General features: G+C 41.4%; 1 protein-coding gene across 1 annotated transcript in view; it reads left to right on the forward strand.

Moving 5' to 3' along the window:
* kcnj19a (potassium inwardly rectifying channel subfamily J member 19a) overlaps window positions 1–16,618 on the forward strand; it is a 28,940-nt gene extending 12,322 nt beyond the window's left edge. The window contains exons 2-3 of the mRNA XM_049560825.1: window positions 9,623–9,839; window positions 15,547–16,618. Coding sequence (XP_049416782.1) covers window positions 9,623–9,839; window positions 15,547–16,205 — 876 coding nt within the window. The 3' untranslated portion in view covers window positions 16,206–16,618. The remainder of the gene's footprint in view (window positions 1–9,622; window positions 9,840–15,546) is intronic.
* Window positions 16,619–18,080: the final 1,462 nt, after the last annotated feature.

The raw sequence follows: 18,080 nt of genomic DNA on the forward strand, positions 1-18,080 counted from the left end.
CCAGGTGAATAAACAATGTGAAATAGAGTCCAGAAAAATGCAGGAATGATAGAAGTCTGCTTCAGTTCAAGCCAGGTGTCCTTTGGTGCCATTGAGCTTGATAGACTGATGTAGGAGACTTGATTGCTGCAGCAGGTAAATTAATCTTGGCACGGCCTGTTCATGTGAACAGCGAGTGGGCTGAAAGAGGGATACCTTGGTATAAACTGTTAAAGACAGGATGACCTGCGTAGACTTCGGTTGTTTGGTGTCTGCAAAAACATTATGCTAATTTTCTACAGAGCAACAGTAGAGTCCATTGTACGGTACGGTATCACCAGCTGGTTTGGGAACCTAAATGCCAAATCAAAAACTCAGATTCTCAACCTGGTCAGAGTAGCGGGTAAGATTATGGGTCACCCCGCCCTTAACCCTCAGGAACTGTTCAATCAGGCTGTCATCACTCAGGCAAAAAACATTCTAAATGACAGTTCTCATGTTTTGTTCAACGAATACTCACTAATGCACTCAGGGAGAAGGTACAGGGTTCCCTTATGTAAACACAACCGGTACAAACATTCCTTTGTCCTGTTGTCAGTCAAGCTCATTAATGAGCAAATGTAAGCAGGTATTGTGTACTGTGTATTGCATATGGTGTATTAGCACCTTAATGTGTACTTTTTTCTGGGTATGGTGTATTAGCAACCTTATGTGTACTAGCACCTTGATGTGAACCAGCACTTTAATATGTACCAGCACTCTAATGTGTACCAGCATTCTAATATGTACCAGCACTCTAACGTGTACCAGCACTCTAACTTCAACGTGTAGGCATGGTAAATTCCACAGCTCAGATGAGCAAATATCTTTTTGCACATTGGTCCCTATCTGGTTACCAGTATGTTGTTTTTTTTTTAGATGCTGAATGTTTTACTGTCTTTTATGTATTTTTGTTTGTATGTTTCGTGCTGTTTAAGCAGCAGTACCCTGTCTCTAATCCAAATTTCTCCCAAGGGAGACAAATAAATGGACTTTGACTTTGACTTTTGACCTTCTGAATGTTAAGTTTAGTTCACCAGGTTTAGGCAACAGAAGTATGCCATTAGATATAGAAAAAAAGCATAGTTTGCCTTAAAGGTATAATATGTAGTTTTTCCACATAAAAATTTCTAAAAACGACTAAACCAATATTATATATTTTGTTTAGTTGTGTACTTTGATTATCAGAAATGTTTCCAACAATTTTTCAAACCCAGATAAATACGAAATATTAATAACAGTTACGGACCGTGTCATTAGGTCGCAATGGCGGCGTAACTCCAGTTACCATAGACATTAAATGAAGGAGAAGAAGAAGAAGAAGCAGACCGGCTGAGACGTCAGATAATGAACGTTACTGTTGCTAGGCTAAGCTAACTCGTCATGGATCATGGTTATGCATTGACTGTTGCTGCACCTTCTGACACCGAAGCTGTCCCGGTAAACAACCCGGTAAAACGGAAACGTACGGGTCAACCAAGCGATCCCAGAAGAATTTGGGATAAGAAGAGAGGTAAATCCAGGATAAATATTGGTGTGGCCTTTCCGAGATGGAGAGAGCTTCGTGAAAATCTAGGACTACAATTCGACACTGACCTTGCGTGTGTTCTACTAGACAGGTAAGCAAACATCTGGCTGATGTTATCAAAATATTAATCATTTCCACCAGTGTATTGCAAGCACTGCTGCCCGCCGGGGTACCAGCTCTGCGGAGCAGTGTGGAGCGGAGGCTGGCTAACCACAACATCTAACGATAGGTTTCTATAATGCTGAGCTGATGCCGGTAAATGAACTGCATTTATAAAAGAGGCAGAGGAATAGCTAAACATAAGACGCACTGAAAAAGAGAGAGCAGCAGAGAGGGAGAAGCCATCGCTAACTGTAAAGCTAAGTAACTAGCAGTTTGCTCAAATAACTAGCAGAGTGCTAACTGCTCAGCTAAAGTAAGTAGCATTTCTGAATAGAGTGTAAATAACTGAGGTTAGCGAGACAGTCGCTAAAAAAAGAGAGCCATGACTTTAACACACGGAAAACTGGACATTATAATCAGTTTATAAAAAAAAAACCAGACCCCGGATGCGGTGTTGGTACCAGATCAGCTTGGGCTGCTACACCGGCCGACGGACCCCATTTGCATAAAGTGAAACATAAAGTGAATATAACTTCAGTAATACACCTCGTCCATGAGCATTTCTCTGCTGCTGAAGCTTGCTCTGCCAAAAAAAACTGCCACAGTCGGTTTCAGTTACACAGAGTGAGGAACGTTAGATCTGTATCTGTTATATAACTACAACTCCCATGATCCCACGCTACTTCGTGACGTCATCCAACTCTGTCTTCTGTTATTGTTTTGGTTTGAGACCCCCAGCGGCAGAAAATTACATATTGCACGTTTAAAATAAGCACGTTTGTTACTTACATAATATAACTCAATGTGACATATGTGACATATATCCCATGACATATGTCAATACCGTAGTATGCTACACATACAAGCACACTATGTTGTAATTAACTCGGTTACCATTTGGTTTCACATGGGAAATGAACAGTGGCCTCCTGGGTGAAAGTCTGGACTTTGGTTGAACCATACACCTCCATTCCCACCCGCCCTGTGAAGACTATCTCGCTCTTTATACTAAGTAGTTGCTTGGAGCAGCAAAATATGCCACCGCTCCATGCATCTTATACTGTTGCTAAAGGTTGCCTCATTGTGTTGGTACCTGATGCTGGTATCTGACCAGGCCTCCGTATTTGACGAGTTGGGAGTGAGACCTGGTTGAATCAACACCTCTCTAAAACTGTTTCAACAAAAAGTAAATATTGCAGGACTGTTGTATTAGACAGCATTTGTTTTATCTATAGGTGTACTTAATGAACTGGCAACCGAGTGTAGTCTTTGACACATGTACATGTTACATATTCTCAGTTTTGATGAGGAGAAAACTGAGCAGTCCATGCCACGTTGGATTGTCCAATTCATTTGACCCTTGATTTGATCTGACCAATTCATCTCACTCAGTCTAGGCTTGATTGGGTGTTAGATGGCCCAACCTTTCTGAATGTACTGAGCAGGCAGACGGTATCTGGCAGAGGGGAAGCCTGCGTGATTCGGCTGGCTTGTCAGTCGACCTGATTGCCTACGAGCTCCTCCACCCGCCTCTCCCAGGCTACTGATTGATGAGGGCCCAGCAGAGCATGGAGTGGAGTTGAGTAGTAAGATAGGCCACTTTGGGTCTAATCAATTTTATTTATCACCTGTCTTCATCCATGAGCATCATTCACACCACTAAAATGCTCCTTTTTGTGAGCATCAAACAAAACCACAAAGCCTTTCTAATGCTAATGAGCAGCTGTCAGGTTGACTGGGTCAATGAATAGTCAGAATGTGATGTGTAGATGTGTTTGTGTGCACGGCTAGTGTCTCTGCTGCACAGTTGCCCCAAAAGCATAATTGAAAATGAATGTGTCAGAGCTCGGGGGGAGAAATCTGTTTATTTGTTGGAGTGCGGGATTTACATGAAAATAAAAAACAGTAGACAAGCTCAGCTATCTCAGGATCTTTGTGCCAGGAGAAGCGTAGGAGAGTGCCAACGGGGTCTGTGTAAGGAGCTTTGCCTGTCAGTGTTTGCATACAGTCATTCATCATTTAATCTTCGCTGACAATGACAGAAAGTGAAATGTAACATTTCCCTTAGCGAGCATGAGATAACCCGCATCCACCCAAACAGTATTCGGCAGCCTGTAAGCACCTGAACAATGCCCCCTGACATGAAAGTGCTTCTCCAACATAAATCCAGACGAGCATCTCATTGATATTCACAGGAGATAGAAATAGAATGCAATGTTTTCTGGCATAATGTAAAGTCTGTTTACTCACACTTCATTCACAGTCTCGGAGGGATAAACTAAAGGGCAATGTCACTGAGAGGTCAGGATTAAGTTGGGTGCTGACTAGTAGCTGCTGCTTTACAGGAGTAGTTTGGAAGACAGAGAGGGCGGAAGCAGACATGTAGGAAACCCAATTTATTTATGAATGAAAACAATTTGCTCACCCTTTGGAACCAGACAAAAATCTCTATCTTTGTATCCTCGATTCTCAGAAAAGATTCAGTCAGTTGCAATAGCCTTTAAATATCCACTGTAAACATGATGCTAAAGTTTCTTTAATTGTCCAATCATGGCATATCAGACATATCCTTCTGCTAGCGGCACCATTGAACAAGACTGCTGCTTGCTAGCTAATGCACCCATGGATATAAACCGCGGTCCCTCCACCTCACTCTCCACCGCTCATGGAATGCAAAACTTGAAAGTTTGCTGATCCTGTGGGAAGTCAGGGTGGCAGTCCAGCCACTTAAGGTCTGTCTCTGTAAAATATGACAGCTACAGTAGCTTGAAAATGGCGACATGGGTAGTTAAAGTAAAACTGCCAATTTTCAACCAGCTCTGTGTCATGATAGGGTGTGCAGACCTCTGCCAGCAGATGAGCAGGGAGCTCAGGATGTTCATGGCACAGGGAGGAAAATAAATACTGTTCATCCTTACACACTGTCCACACAACAATGAGAGAGCTGGATGAAAATTGGCAAAGTTTCCCTTTAATGACTGTAGCCGCTTGAATTCAGCCAGCATCTGTTCGTAAAACAAATAAACAAAAGGAAGGTAGACACATGTAAACTAGACACAATACATAAAGGAGGCAGAGGGGCATCGAAAATCAATGTCCTGCCTCTAAGGAGAGGGATGAGAGGGAGTAGAATTCCTTGGTGTATTTTAGCAAGGGTGGTGTTCAAAGCCACTGATGAACTCAAGCTGTGTTGTTTCACAGGGCACCCAGCTATAACACAGGTCTTTGAGCCAGCACCAGACTTCCAGTGCGCTACAGCAAATAGGCTACTACTTGCAGCAGTAGGCTGGCAGTCTCACCTCCGTTATTTGGAAGAGGGGGTAGTTTACAGTGGGTTGGAAAAACAATCAATGTGTCCTGATCTTTTTTGGATTTAGGGATGTTTACAGTCCAGCAGCTGGTCGTTATCATAAAAGTAATTTCTCTTTTAGTAATAAAAGTGATAAAAGGGCCTCTGGAAGTTAAACAACTAATTTTAGATTATGTAAGAACAAAGTAAGTGTCTGATCTTACATTTTTCCCTTTTAAAATAGGCTACTAACTCTACACTGCAGGAAAATGCTGTTTTATTTCCATGTCTTCTTTATGGATCATCAGCTGGAGAGCATACTGACTTTTTGATTGGGACAGTGATTGGAACAGTACTGATGTAGCCTACAAGTGCAGACGTGTATTTAAGACCCCTTTACAAGGTTCTGGTTATCAGCCAGAGAAGGGTTTTCAACCAACTTGCTGTCAACTTTTGCTTAATTAGCAAGCTATCTACATCTGATAAAATCTGGAATAGCAGCTGTAACAATGTGGGGCAGGGTGGACTGTATAGGTACGGTAATACCAAACTGAGGTAACTAATCAAAGTAACTGTGAGTTTAAGCCAAAGATATTCCACTGTTCTATTTATTATGACAACACTTTGGGTCAGAACAAGCGAATGTACATGACACTGACTGAGTTATGGAGGCTGGAAGAGGACACTGCCTTTGAGGAAATAATGTGTTGATTATTTTAGAATAATTGAGAACAAAATAGCCAGAAATGGTAGAAAGGGTTGTAGAGAAGGGGGTGGGACTGTGTGTGTGGGATGAAGCTGTGTGTGGCAGAGGAATAGTATCTGTGTGTGTATGTGTGTGTGGGTGAGTGGATGGCTGGTGCCCAATTATTCGTTGGAAGTGAAACAATGTAGAAAAAGGAAAAGAGTATAAAGATGAGCTTCGATATTAAATTCTTTATAAGAAAATCAGCTTGACACTGATTTTTGATGTTATTTTAATGTTAACTGTTGACTTAAAAAGAAAGTTTTCCAAGTATCCAAGTAATTTTTCAGTGTTATTTTAAGTGGAAAAGAATAATAGTGTACATTAGAAACACAGACTGAAGTGTCTTATCTCACCCTTACCAAAATGGAAATCTACCCTGCTCAAATAACCCGTTTAAACTTTTTTGTAGCAGCATTGGCCATCCTTCAGTTTTATATTGAAAATATTAAAGGTGATTAATAAATAAAAGCTTTTGAAAAGGCTGCAAACCTCTTTACTGATAGCAGGATTAAAAAATTGAAAATTTAACATGTGCAGGAAAGAGTAAACAGACCGCTAAGTGAGAGATGCAAACAAGACGAGAAAAGGTGAACAGATTGATTAGACAGAATAAGACAGGAAAGGAGAAACTACATCCAGGAGCTTGGTGCTGAGCTTCAACATCATCTGGGCAATTAAATGCTTCCGCACCAGTTAACACTCTGTGGGCAAGTCCTGTCCAAACACGGCTGCCTGTCTCATACGCCCACCTGCAAGTTCCTCTAAAAATCAATGTGAAGCGCCAAGTCTGTGGCTACTGCAAACAAGGCACCAATGGAAAAGTGAGATAGATGGAGAGAGAAAACATCTTCCATCACCTCTTCAGGAGGGTGATATATGTATTTTTAGAGAATCACCCCATCACACCTTTAGACTGAATTTTGAGGTGCTTGCACAGCTTGTACTACTGTAGTTTCATTTTTGGCTACTTTATACTAGCATTGCATGTAAAAATCCAATGCACTGCTTGTGACTCCTCACAAACAAAAGCAGTGTGTAGCTGGGGCTGCTTGTCACATTTCAGATGTCTGAGTGGTTACCAGGTCTACCAAACTTCTAAACTTCTGTATTGGGGTCCAAAGAGGTGAAATTTAAAATAATTTACAAGAAAACAAAATTTAGAGTAAAGTCTTAGAAATGACCAACAGATTTGTGTATCAGGACTTAGTTTTTTCTTGTTTCCTCTCTCAGTAATCATCTTAAGATCCCCCTGATTTATTGTACCCCTTGGGTGGGGGTATATAATGAAAACTAACACCACCTCAAGCAACTATGGCAATAACATGCGGCTTTTACAGTGATGCATCAGTATTAACATCCTAATGTCATATATAACAAAATATCAGTCACGACCACTTTTTCCACAGGAAAAAAAAGTTTTAATTTAGGCATTGGCAGATTATTTATTTAATGTAAAGTTATGTACTTAATGTAAAATTACTTGTGTTAAGTTCATGCAAGTAAAGTTACGCTGGTTATGATTAGGCAAGTTAGGCTACATTGGTTAGGTTTAGGCAAGTAAAGTTACACAGGTTAGGTTTAGGAAGAGAAAAATGATTGGGCACGGTCAGGTTATGTATTTAATGTAAGTGATGTACTTAATGTAAAGTTACCTGTGTTAAGTTTAGGCAAGTAAAGTTACATATGTCAGGTTTAGGCAAGTAAAGTTACGTAGGTTAGGTTTAGGAAGAGAAAAATGGTTGGGCATTGCCAGGTTATGTTTTTAACGTAAAGTAACATAGTTGACATAAACATACTTGTGTAAAATTTAGGCAAGTAAAGTTATGTTGGTTAGAATTAGGCAAGTAAAATGCAGGCATAAAGTTACGCATTTAAAGAGGCAACAGATAGGATTTCTTTTTTTTTTTTTTTTAGCTTGGCACCACCTAGCGTCAGCAGTGTTGCTCGCACTGTTGCAAAGACCAAATTGACCGTGGGGATCAGAGATAACCAATAAAATGTAGGCTATAAAGTCACTAAATAAATGAGTAAAGAGACCGAGCAACAATTATCAGATTTATCTGACAAAAAAACAAATAGTAATGCAAATAATTATACCAGAATGCACAGTACCAGTACAAACAACTCACAGTAAATTATACCAATATGCACAGTATCAGTACAAACAACTCACAGTAAATTATACCAATATGTATAATGGGATTTATCACTGTCCGAGGGCTGCCGTAGAATGGCAACGAGGTTGTCAGCCGACCAACACTTGCTACCCGGTCCCTGGTTGCGGCGATTTGCAATGCTGGCCAGCTAGGAATTAACTAGCAGCCAGTACAGTACAGTCCTCTCTCGTCTAGCTAACATTTAGCCGTGTTACTTACTGATCCATGAGAAAGAAAGCTAGTTCTGAAGCCTTTTCGGTCACAGAGCTCCCTCCATCTCTTTAACGCCTGACTGAGGTTTACTCTTGTTTTTCCTCTTCTTTTATTACTCTCCTTTTTGTGCATCCTTGCCTCCTCAGACAGAGGAGCTCGTTTTCTTTTGGGAGGCCATTTTTCACTTGTCTCCAAACTTTGTCCGTCTGCCATTGTGCTCCTGACTCAACTATCTCATGCCCCAGCCAGTTCCTCATAAGGACCAGCTCCAGTCCCTGATTGGCTGACCGACCAGTTTGGCAATACATGACGCATTTCCTGCCGTAAAGCAGATTTTTTCCGCGAAAATTCGTCCCCGGTGGCAGAAGCTTATTACAAAGTCACTAAGTAACCTATGTAAACACTGATAGTGTGATTTTACTGTGTATACTATCCTGTGCAACCCACATTATTTTCACAATGGTATATATAGGCAAAAATGCTGTCTGTTGCTTCTTTAACATTAAGTTACGTATGTCAGGTTTAGGCAAGTAAAGTTATCTAGGTTGAGTTAAGGAAAGGAAACATGGTTGGGTGCTGTCAGATTATGTTTTTAATGTAAAGTTATGTACTTTACATAAAGTTTCTGGTGTTAAGTTTAAGCAAGTAAGGTCACATAGGTTACGTTAAGGCAAGTAAAGTTACATTGGTAAGAGTTAGGCAAGAAAAGTCACGTAGGTTAGGTTTAGGAAGCTAAAATTACGTAAGTTAGGTTTAGGAAAAGACCACATGGTGGGGCGTGTTCAGGTGATGTATTTAACGTAAAGTTACGTATGTCAGGTTTAGGCAAGTAAAATTACGTAGGTGAGGTTTAGGTGAGAAAAGTTATGTAGGTTATGTTAAGGAAAGGAAACATGGTTGGGTGTTGTCAGGTCAGGTATTTAATGTTAAGTTATATACTTAACATAAAGTTACTAGTGTTAAGTTTAGGCAACTGGTAAAAGTTACGTAGGTTAGGTTAAGGCATGTAAAGTTATCTTGGTTAGGATTAGGCAAGTAAAGTTATCTTGGTTCAGGAAAAGAAATATGGTGATGATGTACATCAAAATAATTTCACCTCACTTGGTTTCACATAAGATACGATCACAAGTCTCCTGGGTGGAAGTCCTGTGCTCATTTGACCCATCCACCAGCCCAACTTGTCTCGCTCTTTAACTACATCCTACTTTATTCCCATAAGCACATTAGTCACGTGATTGCAGCCTTCCAAAGTAAGTGGGTTATAAACCAACAAGTAACATTAAGTAACATTTTGAATGCTGGACTTGTAATGGAGTGTTCTTACATTGTGCCAAGTGCCATTAGTAATTTTAGTTAAGTAAAAGATCTTGTTACTGGATTGGAGATTTATGTCCTGTTTCATTAGACGAAAGGAAGACAAACGATGCTGGAACAATAATCTTTCTTCCCCTGCTTTGCGATAAGAAGCATCTAATCTTCTCTTTCCTGTCTCTTTTCTATCTTCATTTCACTTCCCTGGCTCTTCCCTCTGTCTTTGTCCACTTCCCTCTCTCTTAACTGTCTTTCAGTCTCGTCAGACACCCGAGGGCGAGTTCCTGCCTCTGGACCAGTGTGAACTGGATGTTGGTTTTGGGACGGGTGCAGACCAGCTCTTCCTTGTGTCCCCTCTCACCATTTGCCATGAAATCAATCCCAAGAGCCCCTTTTTCGACTTATCCCAGCGCTCCCTCATGAACGAACAGTTTGAGATTGTCGTTATCCTTGAGGGCATCGTGGAGACCACTGGTGAGGGATCCTGAATCATACTCATTTTCCCATCACTTCTGTCACCTGTTTCCTTTTATGCTTTTTGCATCCACTTCTATCTCATTCTCATTTCTCCTTTCCGTCACTCCTCTCCATCTAAATGTAAATTCCTATATTAATATCAAGCCACATAACATTCCTGTCTAATAGATACTAATCTAAACTCGAAATCTCATTTCCCCGCCATCTCAGTTTTGCATATTTGAAGAACGTGGGAGATGAAAAAAAAAGTTAGAATGAGAACACATGAGACAGACACCCTGATTGAATTATGAGGAATACTTTATTACAGCAGAATTGGTTTATGCCCACCCTATGCATAATAAAAGCCTGTGGTCATAGATGCGTGTGTCACATTGATAAATGACCCAAGGTTTTAGTCGAAGTTCCACTCCATTTTTCAGATGACAGCTGAGAGCAGAGGTAATTCTGAGCCTGAGAGACATGGTTATACAGCTGCAGCCGTAAACTAAAAGGCAGCCATGCCGGAGTACTCTCTGTGACAACACTGTTCTCTCTGTTGCATATGTAACAGAATGATTCTTCCCTCAAGTCCAATACAAATAAATCCATCTCCCTCTTTTCTTTTTAGCTCTGCTTCCATCCATCCCCCATCGCCCTCACTTTGCCGCTGCTGTAGAAGAAACCACAGAGCTGAATAGGCTTAGAGCAGGAGGGAGGGATCAGCAGGGAAGCATAGAGGCATGCAGGCAACTCAGTCTGTGCTCCGTTGATAATACCATTAAATCAGGGTGCAGCCAGAAGTTTAGTGTCGCAGTGCTGTGGCACCCAGAGCAGAGGAGTAAAGGAGGGAAGCCCTGGCAGTACACCTTCAGTGGGCCACAGTATCCTGTTATTCTCACACTCCCCTCACATCTAGCTGCTGCTGCTGCACAGGTGTTTATCTTGTTGATTGTCTCTCCAACTCATTCCAATTACGTTTCAGTCAGACAGATTATAAGGCAGTCACTTTAATATTTGTCAGTTTTAGTTGGCCTCTTATACCCCTTTCCCACCAAATTTAGGGCATGTGATAGACTGCTCACCTGCTGCCAGTAATCTGCCTTTCTGGTGTGTCACGTCACAAATAGGTCAGAAAAATGATTACTGCCCAGTAGAAACCATCATGGAGGCCAGATAATGTTACAGTGGTTACTTCTTGTTTATGTCTGTTATTTATTCTTTTTCTCTTAAACTCGGTGCAGACACCATTTTGAATGATGTTTGAGCACTGCTTGGATGGAGACATGCAGTATTTTATGGCATCCCATCAGTGAAGTTGTATTTCCATCACTGTCAGTAAAAGGCAATCAGAGCTAGAGCAGATAGATACTTGTGACTACTGCAGAGTCATTTGCCCCGGGAGTGAATGCCGATCGTAACATTTCCCATTAAATACAATAGCAGATATTAGTGGGTGTTAGTGGTTCCTTTGTCCAGTGGAAAGGGGGCTTTACAGGCAGTATTGATTCTGTTTTTTTTACAGTATGTGACCCTGAACAGATGAGATCAGTGAAAGAGAATGAATTGATAAGATAGTTGGAGAATGCAGTCTCTATAGACTGTATAACTTTCACAGTCACAGACTTTACTGGTTTATGCTCAGTGATTTCATACTGTGACAAAGCTAGGCTAAACATAATCACTGTATTGACTTTAAACCTTTTATGTTAAGAAAAAAATGATCATCAAAAACAATCTCAAGTCATCATCTAATCAATCCAAACCTGACAATTTAGACTCTCTTGAAATCACTGTTAGTCATCTGACAATGGAAGGTACTCATCTGATCCAAAATAGACCCATACAAAACATACTAAAATCCCACTTACATAAATCAATTAAAAAAGTGATGATAGTTACACCAAAGATACTCTTTAACAGAAGATACCCCACTAAAGCTTCGCCAAAGAACAAAATGGTATACACTTCCGGTCTCCTAAGTTGGCATGGTCGTCTCTCCACTTCGTTTGGAAGTATAGTAAACATTGTGTGATGGGGTCCATGTCATTGGTCCGACAGCCCAGTAGTCCGACAGCCCATTAGTCCGACGGTCCGCAGTGCTGAATGGCTCCCGGCGGGTGTATTTCTACCTTGATGGTGTGCCGCAACTGGCTCTGGGTCAGCTGGGAAAGGCTTGAGGCAAAGCAGGCTCACGGCTTATGTGTTTGTCACTTACTTTTTCATTTTAACCCACACCATGATCTTTTCCTGACCCTAACCAAGTGGTTGTTGTGCCTAAACCTACCCAGACCTTAACCACAGGGCATCATGATGATTTTGGAACGGACTTCGGAACAATGTGTTTAATATGGTCAGACCAATGGGCTGTCGGACCAATGGGCAGTTCCTGTGTGATGGATGAAATAAAATTCAGAACAACACATCACTATATATAGTACAAATTTAATGTTTGTTTCTTAATTTTCCACTCATTTTTATCTGCTAGCTTAAAGTCCGTTATCAACCGACTGTAAAATCACTCACCAGTGTCACCAGATCTCGTGTATGTTGCTAAAAATGAGACGTGTCTTGAACAGTTATTTTTTTTCCTGATTTGTCCGTCTGAAAAAATGCCCTTTCCATGTCAGAATGTCTAGAAGGGTTGGTGCTTGTATAAAAAATGGGTTCAATATTTACTTCAGTGACTATGGGGCAAAGGAAATGGTCATAATCTGTACTCACATTCACAAAATATGGAAAATACAAAATGGAATAAATAGACTCAGGGCCACCACTAGTCTCCTAAAGGGGCGGGGCAGTGGGGAAGCATGTGACGCAGATACAGGAATTTAATCTAAAGTGGGCTGTGTCAGTTCATCAACAGTCTGTGGTTACACTTAATCCAAAATACGGTCAATACAAATAGACACAAAAGAGAGAAAAAGCCAATGCATGAGTCATCACGTAATGAGCAACAGGGGCCAAAAGAGCAGCAATCAATGCTATTTCTTCCTGTGCATCAGTTAACATTGTCACGGATGGAGAGTGACAATGACATTCAGGGAGCTTATCAAGCCCTAATAAAGCCTAAGCAGCAGCTTTATAGGTTGGAGGTGTGTGTAGGCAAACAAGCACGATGTCAATTAGCCTGTTCAGTGACACATAGAACCGGTTAGGACATCCTAATTTTGAAAAACTGAAATGATTTGTTTGCTTTTTTGGTTATTGGCATTGCATGGAGTTAAGAAGAAATGTTAGGGCCGTTTCATAGTTGGCGCACACAACGCGAGCAACACACTTCCTTTCATAGTCAACACATTGAACGCAAGTGACGTGGGCAACACTTGAAATGCAATTCATCGCTGGCGCAATAGTGGGTAGCAGAGTCACCAGTACACTCTGGCTAGCTAGTACTGCTGTAGCTAGCTAGTACTAATATTTTATAGTGCAGGGCACTAGAACTGTCATATAAATGGGGGTGTGCCTGTACGAGTTCGCAAAGTTTTTCCTCCTCGCCTGCCATATGTCATACCTGCTTCTTCTGTGAATAACAAAAAGTGGTTAATTCAAGTACGTTGCTTGCATTATCACCCCCGCTGGCAACGCATGGTATTACACGCGCTGCTGCGTCGTGTAGCAAAAAAATGGACAACACATAGACACAAGCACGCATCAATGCGTCTCAATGCATCCCAGTGGGTTCGCGTCTGCGTGCATCGATTATGAAACGGCCCTTAGACTTGTCTTGAAGATTGATGATTATGACATATCATAAGATCAAAAGTAATGGTAAAAGGCTTTGCAAATGGAGTACGTACTTTTCGTATCTGTTTTGTTGAGTCCGATGCATCATGACAAAAAATATGGACTTGTGCAATGGCCTTAAGTCCTCTCAGGTCCACAGAGAGCAGGGATGTGTGGTAGCAGAACAAAAGCTTATCTGAACCCAATATCATATCATTTGAACTTTGTTGCTCCAAACCAAGAGGACCTTCTAAGACCTCTAAAAACAGAGCAGAATAGAATGTGTATTATAAACAAAACCTTTGTAAACTATTGAATATAGGGTGGTCAATATGACTTGATTTAAGTTCCTCTTAGGAAGGTACTCTTTTTTCTTCTCGCATATCAACTCCATCCATAGGTTACACTTTCACTAATATGCAGATGACACACACATCTCTGCAAGTGTGCGTTAAGTCAGATTCTTGCAATGTAACAGTGGCCAGATTTAAATAAGGTCTGACAAAAGAGGCGAAGCATCATAATGCGCTCCGTAAACAGTGCCAGTGAAAGTTACTGCCAGGAATTTTACATAAAGTCTTCTTCAGGGACGCCCTCCTCACTGCCTGCCAAGTGTTTGCATACTTGTGCTGAGGGCTTTTATTTTCATGCAAGATGCAGTAAACATGAACCAGCTGGTTGAATACCCATATGACACCTGGATGATGAAACAAAACTGGCATGCCTGTCAGGCTCTCAACCCACAAGCCTTCACTACACTGGTATTACTGCTTTTTTAATGCATCTACAGTCAGCAGGAATACAGTCGTTATTCTCCCAGTAAGAGGAGAGAATACAGCTGGAAAATTATCTTGGACTCACTCTTGTGATTAAAACTAAGCCTCTGGGCTAATTAAGACAAAAAATGACCTTTGTGTAAATGTAGAACTGACTTTTCTGTGGATGAAGCTGAGTAGTGAGCCTGGAATAGCATCAAGCTATGACATAACACTGCACATATCATCCCTCAGAGGGACAGGCTCAGACTCCTACTCTAGAGCTAACTGTAGTGTTTCACAGAAAAGCTCAGGTGGAAGCAGAACCACTGAATCAGAGAAAAATATGGACTAGGTGCTTATTGATTGCAAAGAAACAAGCATCAAAATGTCAGGAACATTATTTTACAGGAGCTGAGGTCAAATGGAATAAAAGTGTGTTGAAGATGCTTGTAAGCTGTTATAATCTTGTGCACAGCAGACATGCAGGCACATGCTACACTGCTAAGAAATCCTTGAATTATGGAGAAGTAATAAACAGCCACCAATAGAGAAAGATATCAGTTTGTCAGAAAATAAATTCAGGCCAGTAACTTTCACAGTTATAATCACAAGCTACAGTTCAGACATGCACACACAGGACCCATGGCTCTTGACACTGATGATGTTGAGGGACTGCTTATTATGTTGATCAGATTTAAACTGGCAATTATCACAGCCAACACAAGCCACGCTGATAACAAGCATCACTCATCTTTCACCCATATTAACAGCACGAGACAATGGAAACATAAAGCACTGCTTTAACATTCAGGAGGGAATGTTTAAAGGCAGATACTTTGTAAATGGTACAAAAAGATGTCCATTATCTCATCTCATATCACAGATATTTCATTTTAGTACATTTGAGGTGACATGCTTAGAACATGGAAAGTAGTGATAATAGTCAGTGGTTATAGCTGTTTATCTGCTTTTGTGAACCACTTGGGAAATGGTATTAATCCTTTCCCAGTTGATTTACTGTATTCAGTCTCCAGTGTGTGACGAAATGGGGCTAGGTGGTAGATTGCACAGGAAGGAGCATGAAGCAGTGACTCCTTAAACAATAAATAAGAGCAGAGCGGAAAAGAGATAATGGGAGAGAATGCTGCCCTTTCACATTCCTCCTTATCAGCCACTGATTGTTTTGTTGGAGCTAAACTCATTGATTTATTTCATATTACTGACCTGTCACTCCCTTGTAGGTATGACATGCCAGGCACGGACGTCATATACCGAGGATGAGGTTTTATGGGGCCATCGCTTCCTGCCGGTCATGTCCCTGGAGGAGGGCTTTTTCAGGGTAGACTACTCTCAGTTCCACAGCACGTTTGAGGTACCAACGCCACCATACAGTGTCAAGGAGCATGAAGAGAAGAATTCGCTGCCCTCGCCTCTATCTACTCCCACTCCTGCACTGACTGAAAGCCACGGTGCCCGGCGTGACCGGGTATTTTCTGTGGATTGCATCAACACATCAGAGGACAGAAGGGGAGGGACTGGGGGTCGGCTGCCGAGCAAGCTGCAGAGGATGAGTTCGTCCGGGAAGGAAGACCTGCAGAGGAAGGTGCTTCTGCTCAGCTCCCAGCACTCGGAGAAGGCCTGCAGCACAGGAGACCTGCCCTTAAAGCTACAACGCCTCAGCTCCTCGCCAGGACCCGAGGCGGAAAATAGGCTGCAACTCAAGTCTCTCAAGGTGGGCTTTGAACCCATGACCCAGTCTACTGGAGACCTGTACCAGCACAGCCTAACGCCCATGCTGTCCCCTGCTCCGGTCCCCATGCACAGCCCACTGCTCTCAGCTGGAGGGAGGCCAGAAGACAACCTGCCAGCGAAGCTACGGAAGATGAACGCTGACCGCTGAGATCCAGACAGTCCCACAACAACAACAGACTCCCACTGACCTCCGACCACAGACAGAGTGGAGGAGTTGCGCATGGAAACAGAGATGTACTTTACCTTTGGAGGCTTTAATAGGAAAAAACAAATGGTTTTACTGACAATTTATTGAATTGTTTTTTTTTTTCTTGAGACACAACCTTTACTGAAATTACTGTGATTTCTGTGTTTCATAGCAGAGGCAATCATGCAGGCTTTGTTACACACAAAACAAGAAGAAAACACAAATTTCATGCTTAATGCGAATTTGATCATTCTGCAAGAGTTGTGCATGTATACACTAAGTCCATGTATGCACCACTACACTTAATAGTCAATCTTAGTTTTATCTAAATATATAAATTATATGAAGACGATAATAAATGCTGTTTGATCTTTCTCTTCATTGTGTTTTTATTGTCACACCCATAAAAAATGGATATTAAGTTTATGAACTCATTGTGATTGTTGAGTGCAACAGCTTTGCCAGACGTCAATAAGTAATCCAACAGTGCAATGCAATGTATTTTTAATAGGCTCTTGTTAATGCCCTAATTTTGTCCCCTTGGTAAGCAACACTTTTCTCAGTGGATAAAGTGCATATAAGACAGAGAGACAGGATAATGAGCTATGCTACTGCAGACAGAGAGAAATATGAAGTGCGTATATTGGGGAATGGAGGCTGATTATAGTCAAGCCATTGTTCCAGATGGGAGTAATGTGGCCACTGAGGCATCATGTCTGACAAACTCACCAAAACAATTGATTATGTGGTCTTCACTCCAATGTATGTCTGAGCACACGACCACAATTGTCACTTAATATGCAATAGTCTCATGTAGCCCGATCCATCTCCACAGAGCAGTATGTGTCAGCACTAGAGAAAGGTCTGGAATCACTATCATTCTGCTATAGGGAAAAAATGCTCTGGCTTGGTAATATTTCTTTAAACCAATCACAATTTGGGCAGCACTAAGCCCAGAATGCAGCATCAGAACTTGTTTTGGTGTAACATTTGCACATGGTGAGATGAGTACTGTCATTTGAAAGGCAGCCTAAAAAAGCCCCAAAAATGGTAATAACAGTTATAAACTGATTTAATGCTTTAATGTAAGAGTTTAGGCTGTCGGTATCAATGTGTTGTTGGGACCGTTGAGCGACCATGTTGGGTGTTAGTGCTGCTGATGTTTTAGCTCGTGCTTACCAGGCAGATGGCGGCAACAGTAAGTTTGCTAATCCAGGTACCATTTGACTGGAGACGTAGGACAGATGTGACAGCATCTGGCATGACAGTACTGTGAGATAGAATCTGGGCTTTTCCTAGGCGCTTTATTATTTAAGTTATTTAATTGGTTGTGGATCATAGGGCTACCCAAGACTAAGACTTTTCCTGGTCGACCAATAGTCGTCATTTAGTCACCTGCATGTTGACAGTATTAATTTAATTATCAAATTATATATTTTGGGCAGGGCAACACAATAATTTGAGTTCAAGGTGTGAGAAAGAATAGTATCAGTAACATTGTTAACACTGTGCTACATTACAGAGAAATACAAAACCGTACTAATGAACCTTCATTAATATAGGCCTATATTTTATCTACAAGTGCACATCACACACTGAGTGAGCCGCCTGTTAACGACGCTGTCAGCAAAGCAGTAATGATTGTGCTAAGTGGCTAATGGGCATGTAGCTTCTTCCATGTTTCAGATGATACATCATGTCTGTAGTTGACGAATGATAGGCGATTGTTTGTCTGCAGTGTTTACATATCACCCTGGGTTCGTCCTTCACCTTCTCAAAATGATCCCACACTTTGGATTTCCTGTCCGACATGTTATTAACTAGCCTGTGTCCTGT

This window comes from Epinephelus fuscoguttatus, linkage group LG19 (assembly GCF_011397635.1).
Source record: "Epinephelus fuscoguttatus linkage group LG19, E.fuscoguttatus.final_Chr_v1".
Lineage (NCBI taxonomy): Eukaryota > Metazoa > Chordata > Actinopteri > Perciformes > Serranidae > Epinephelus > Epinephelus fuscoguttatus.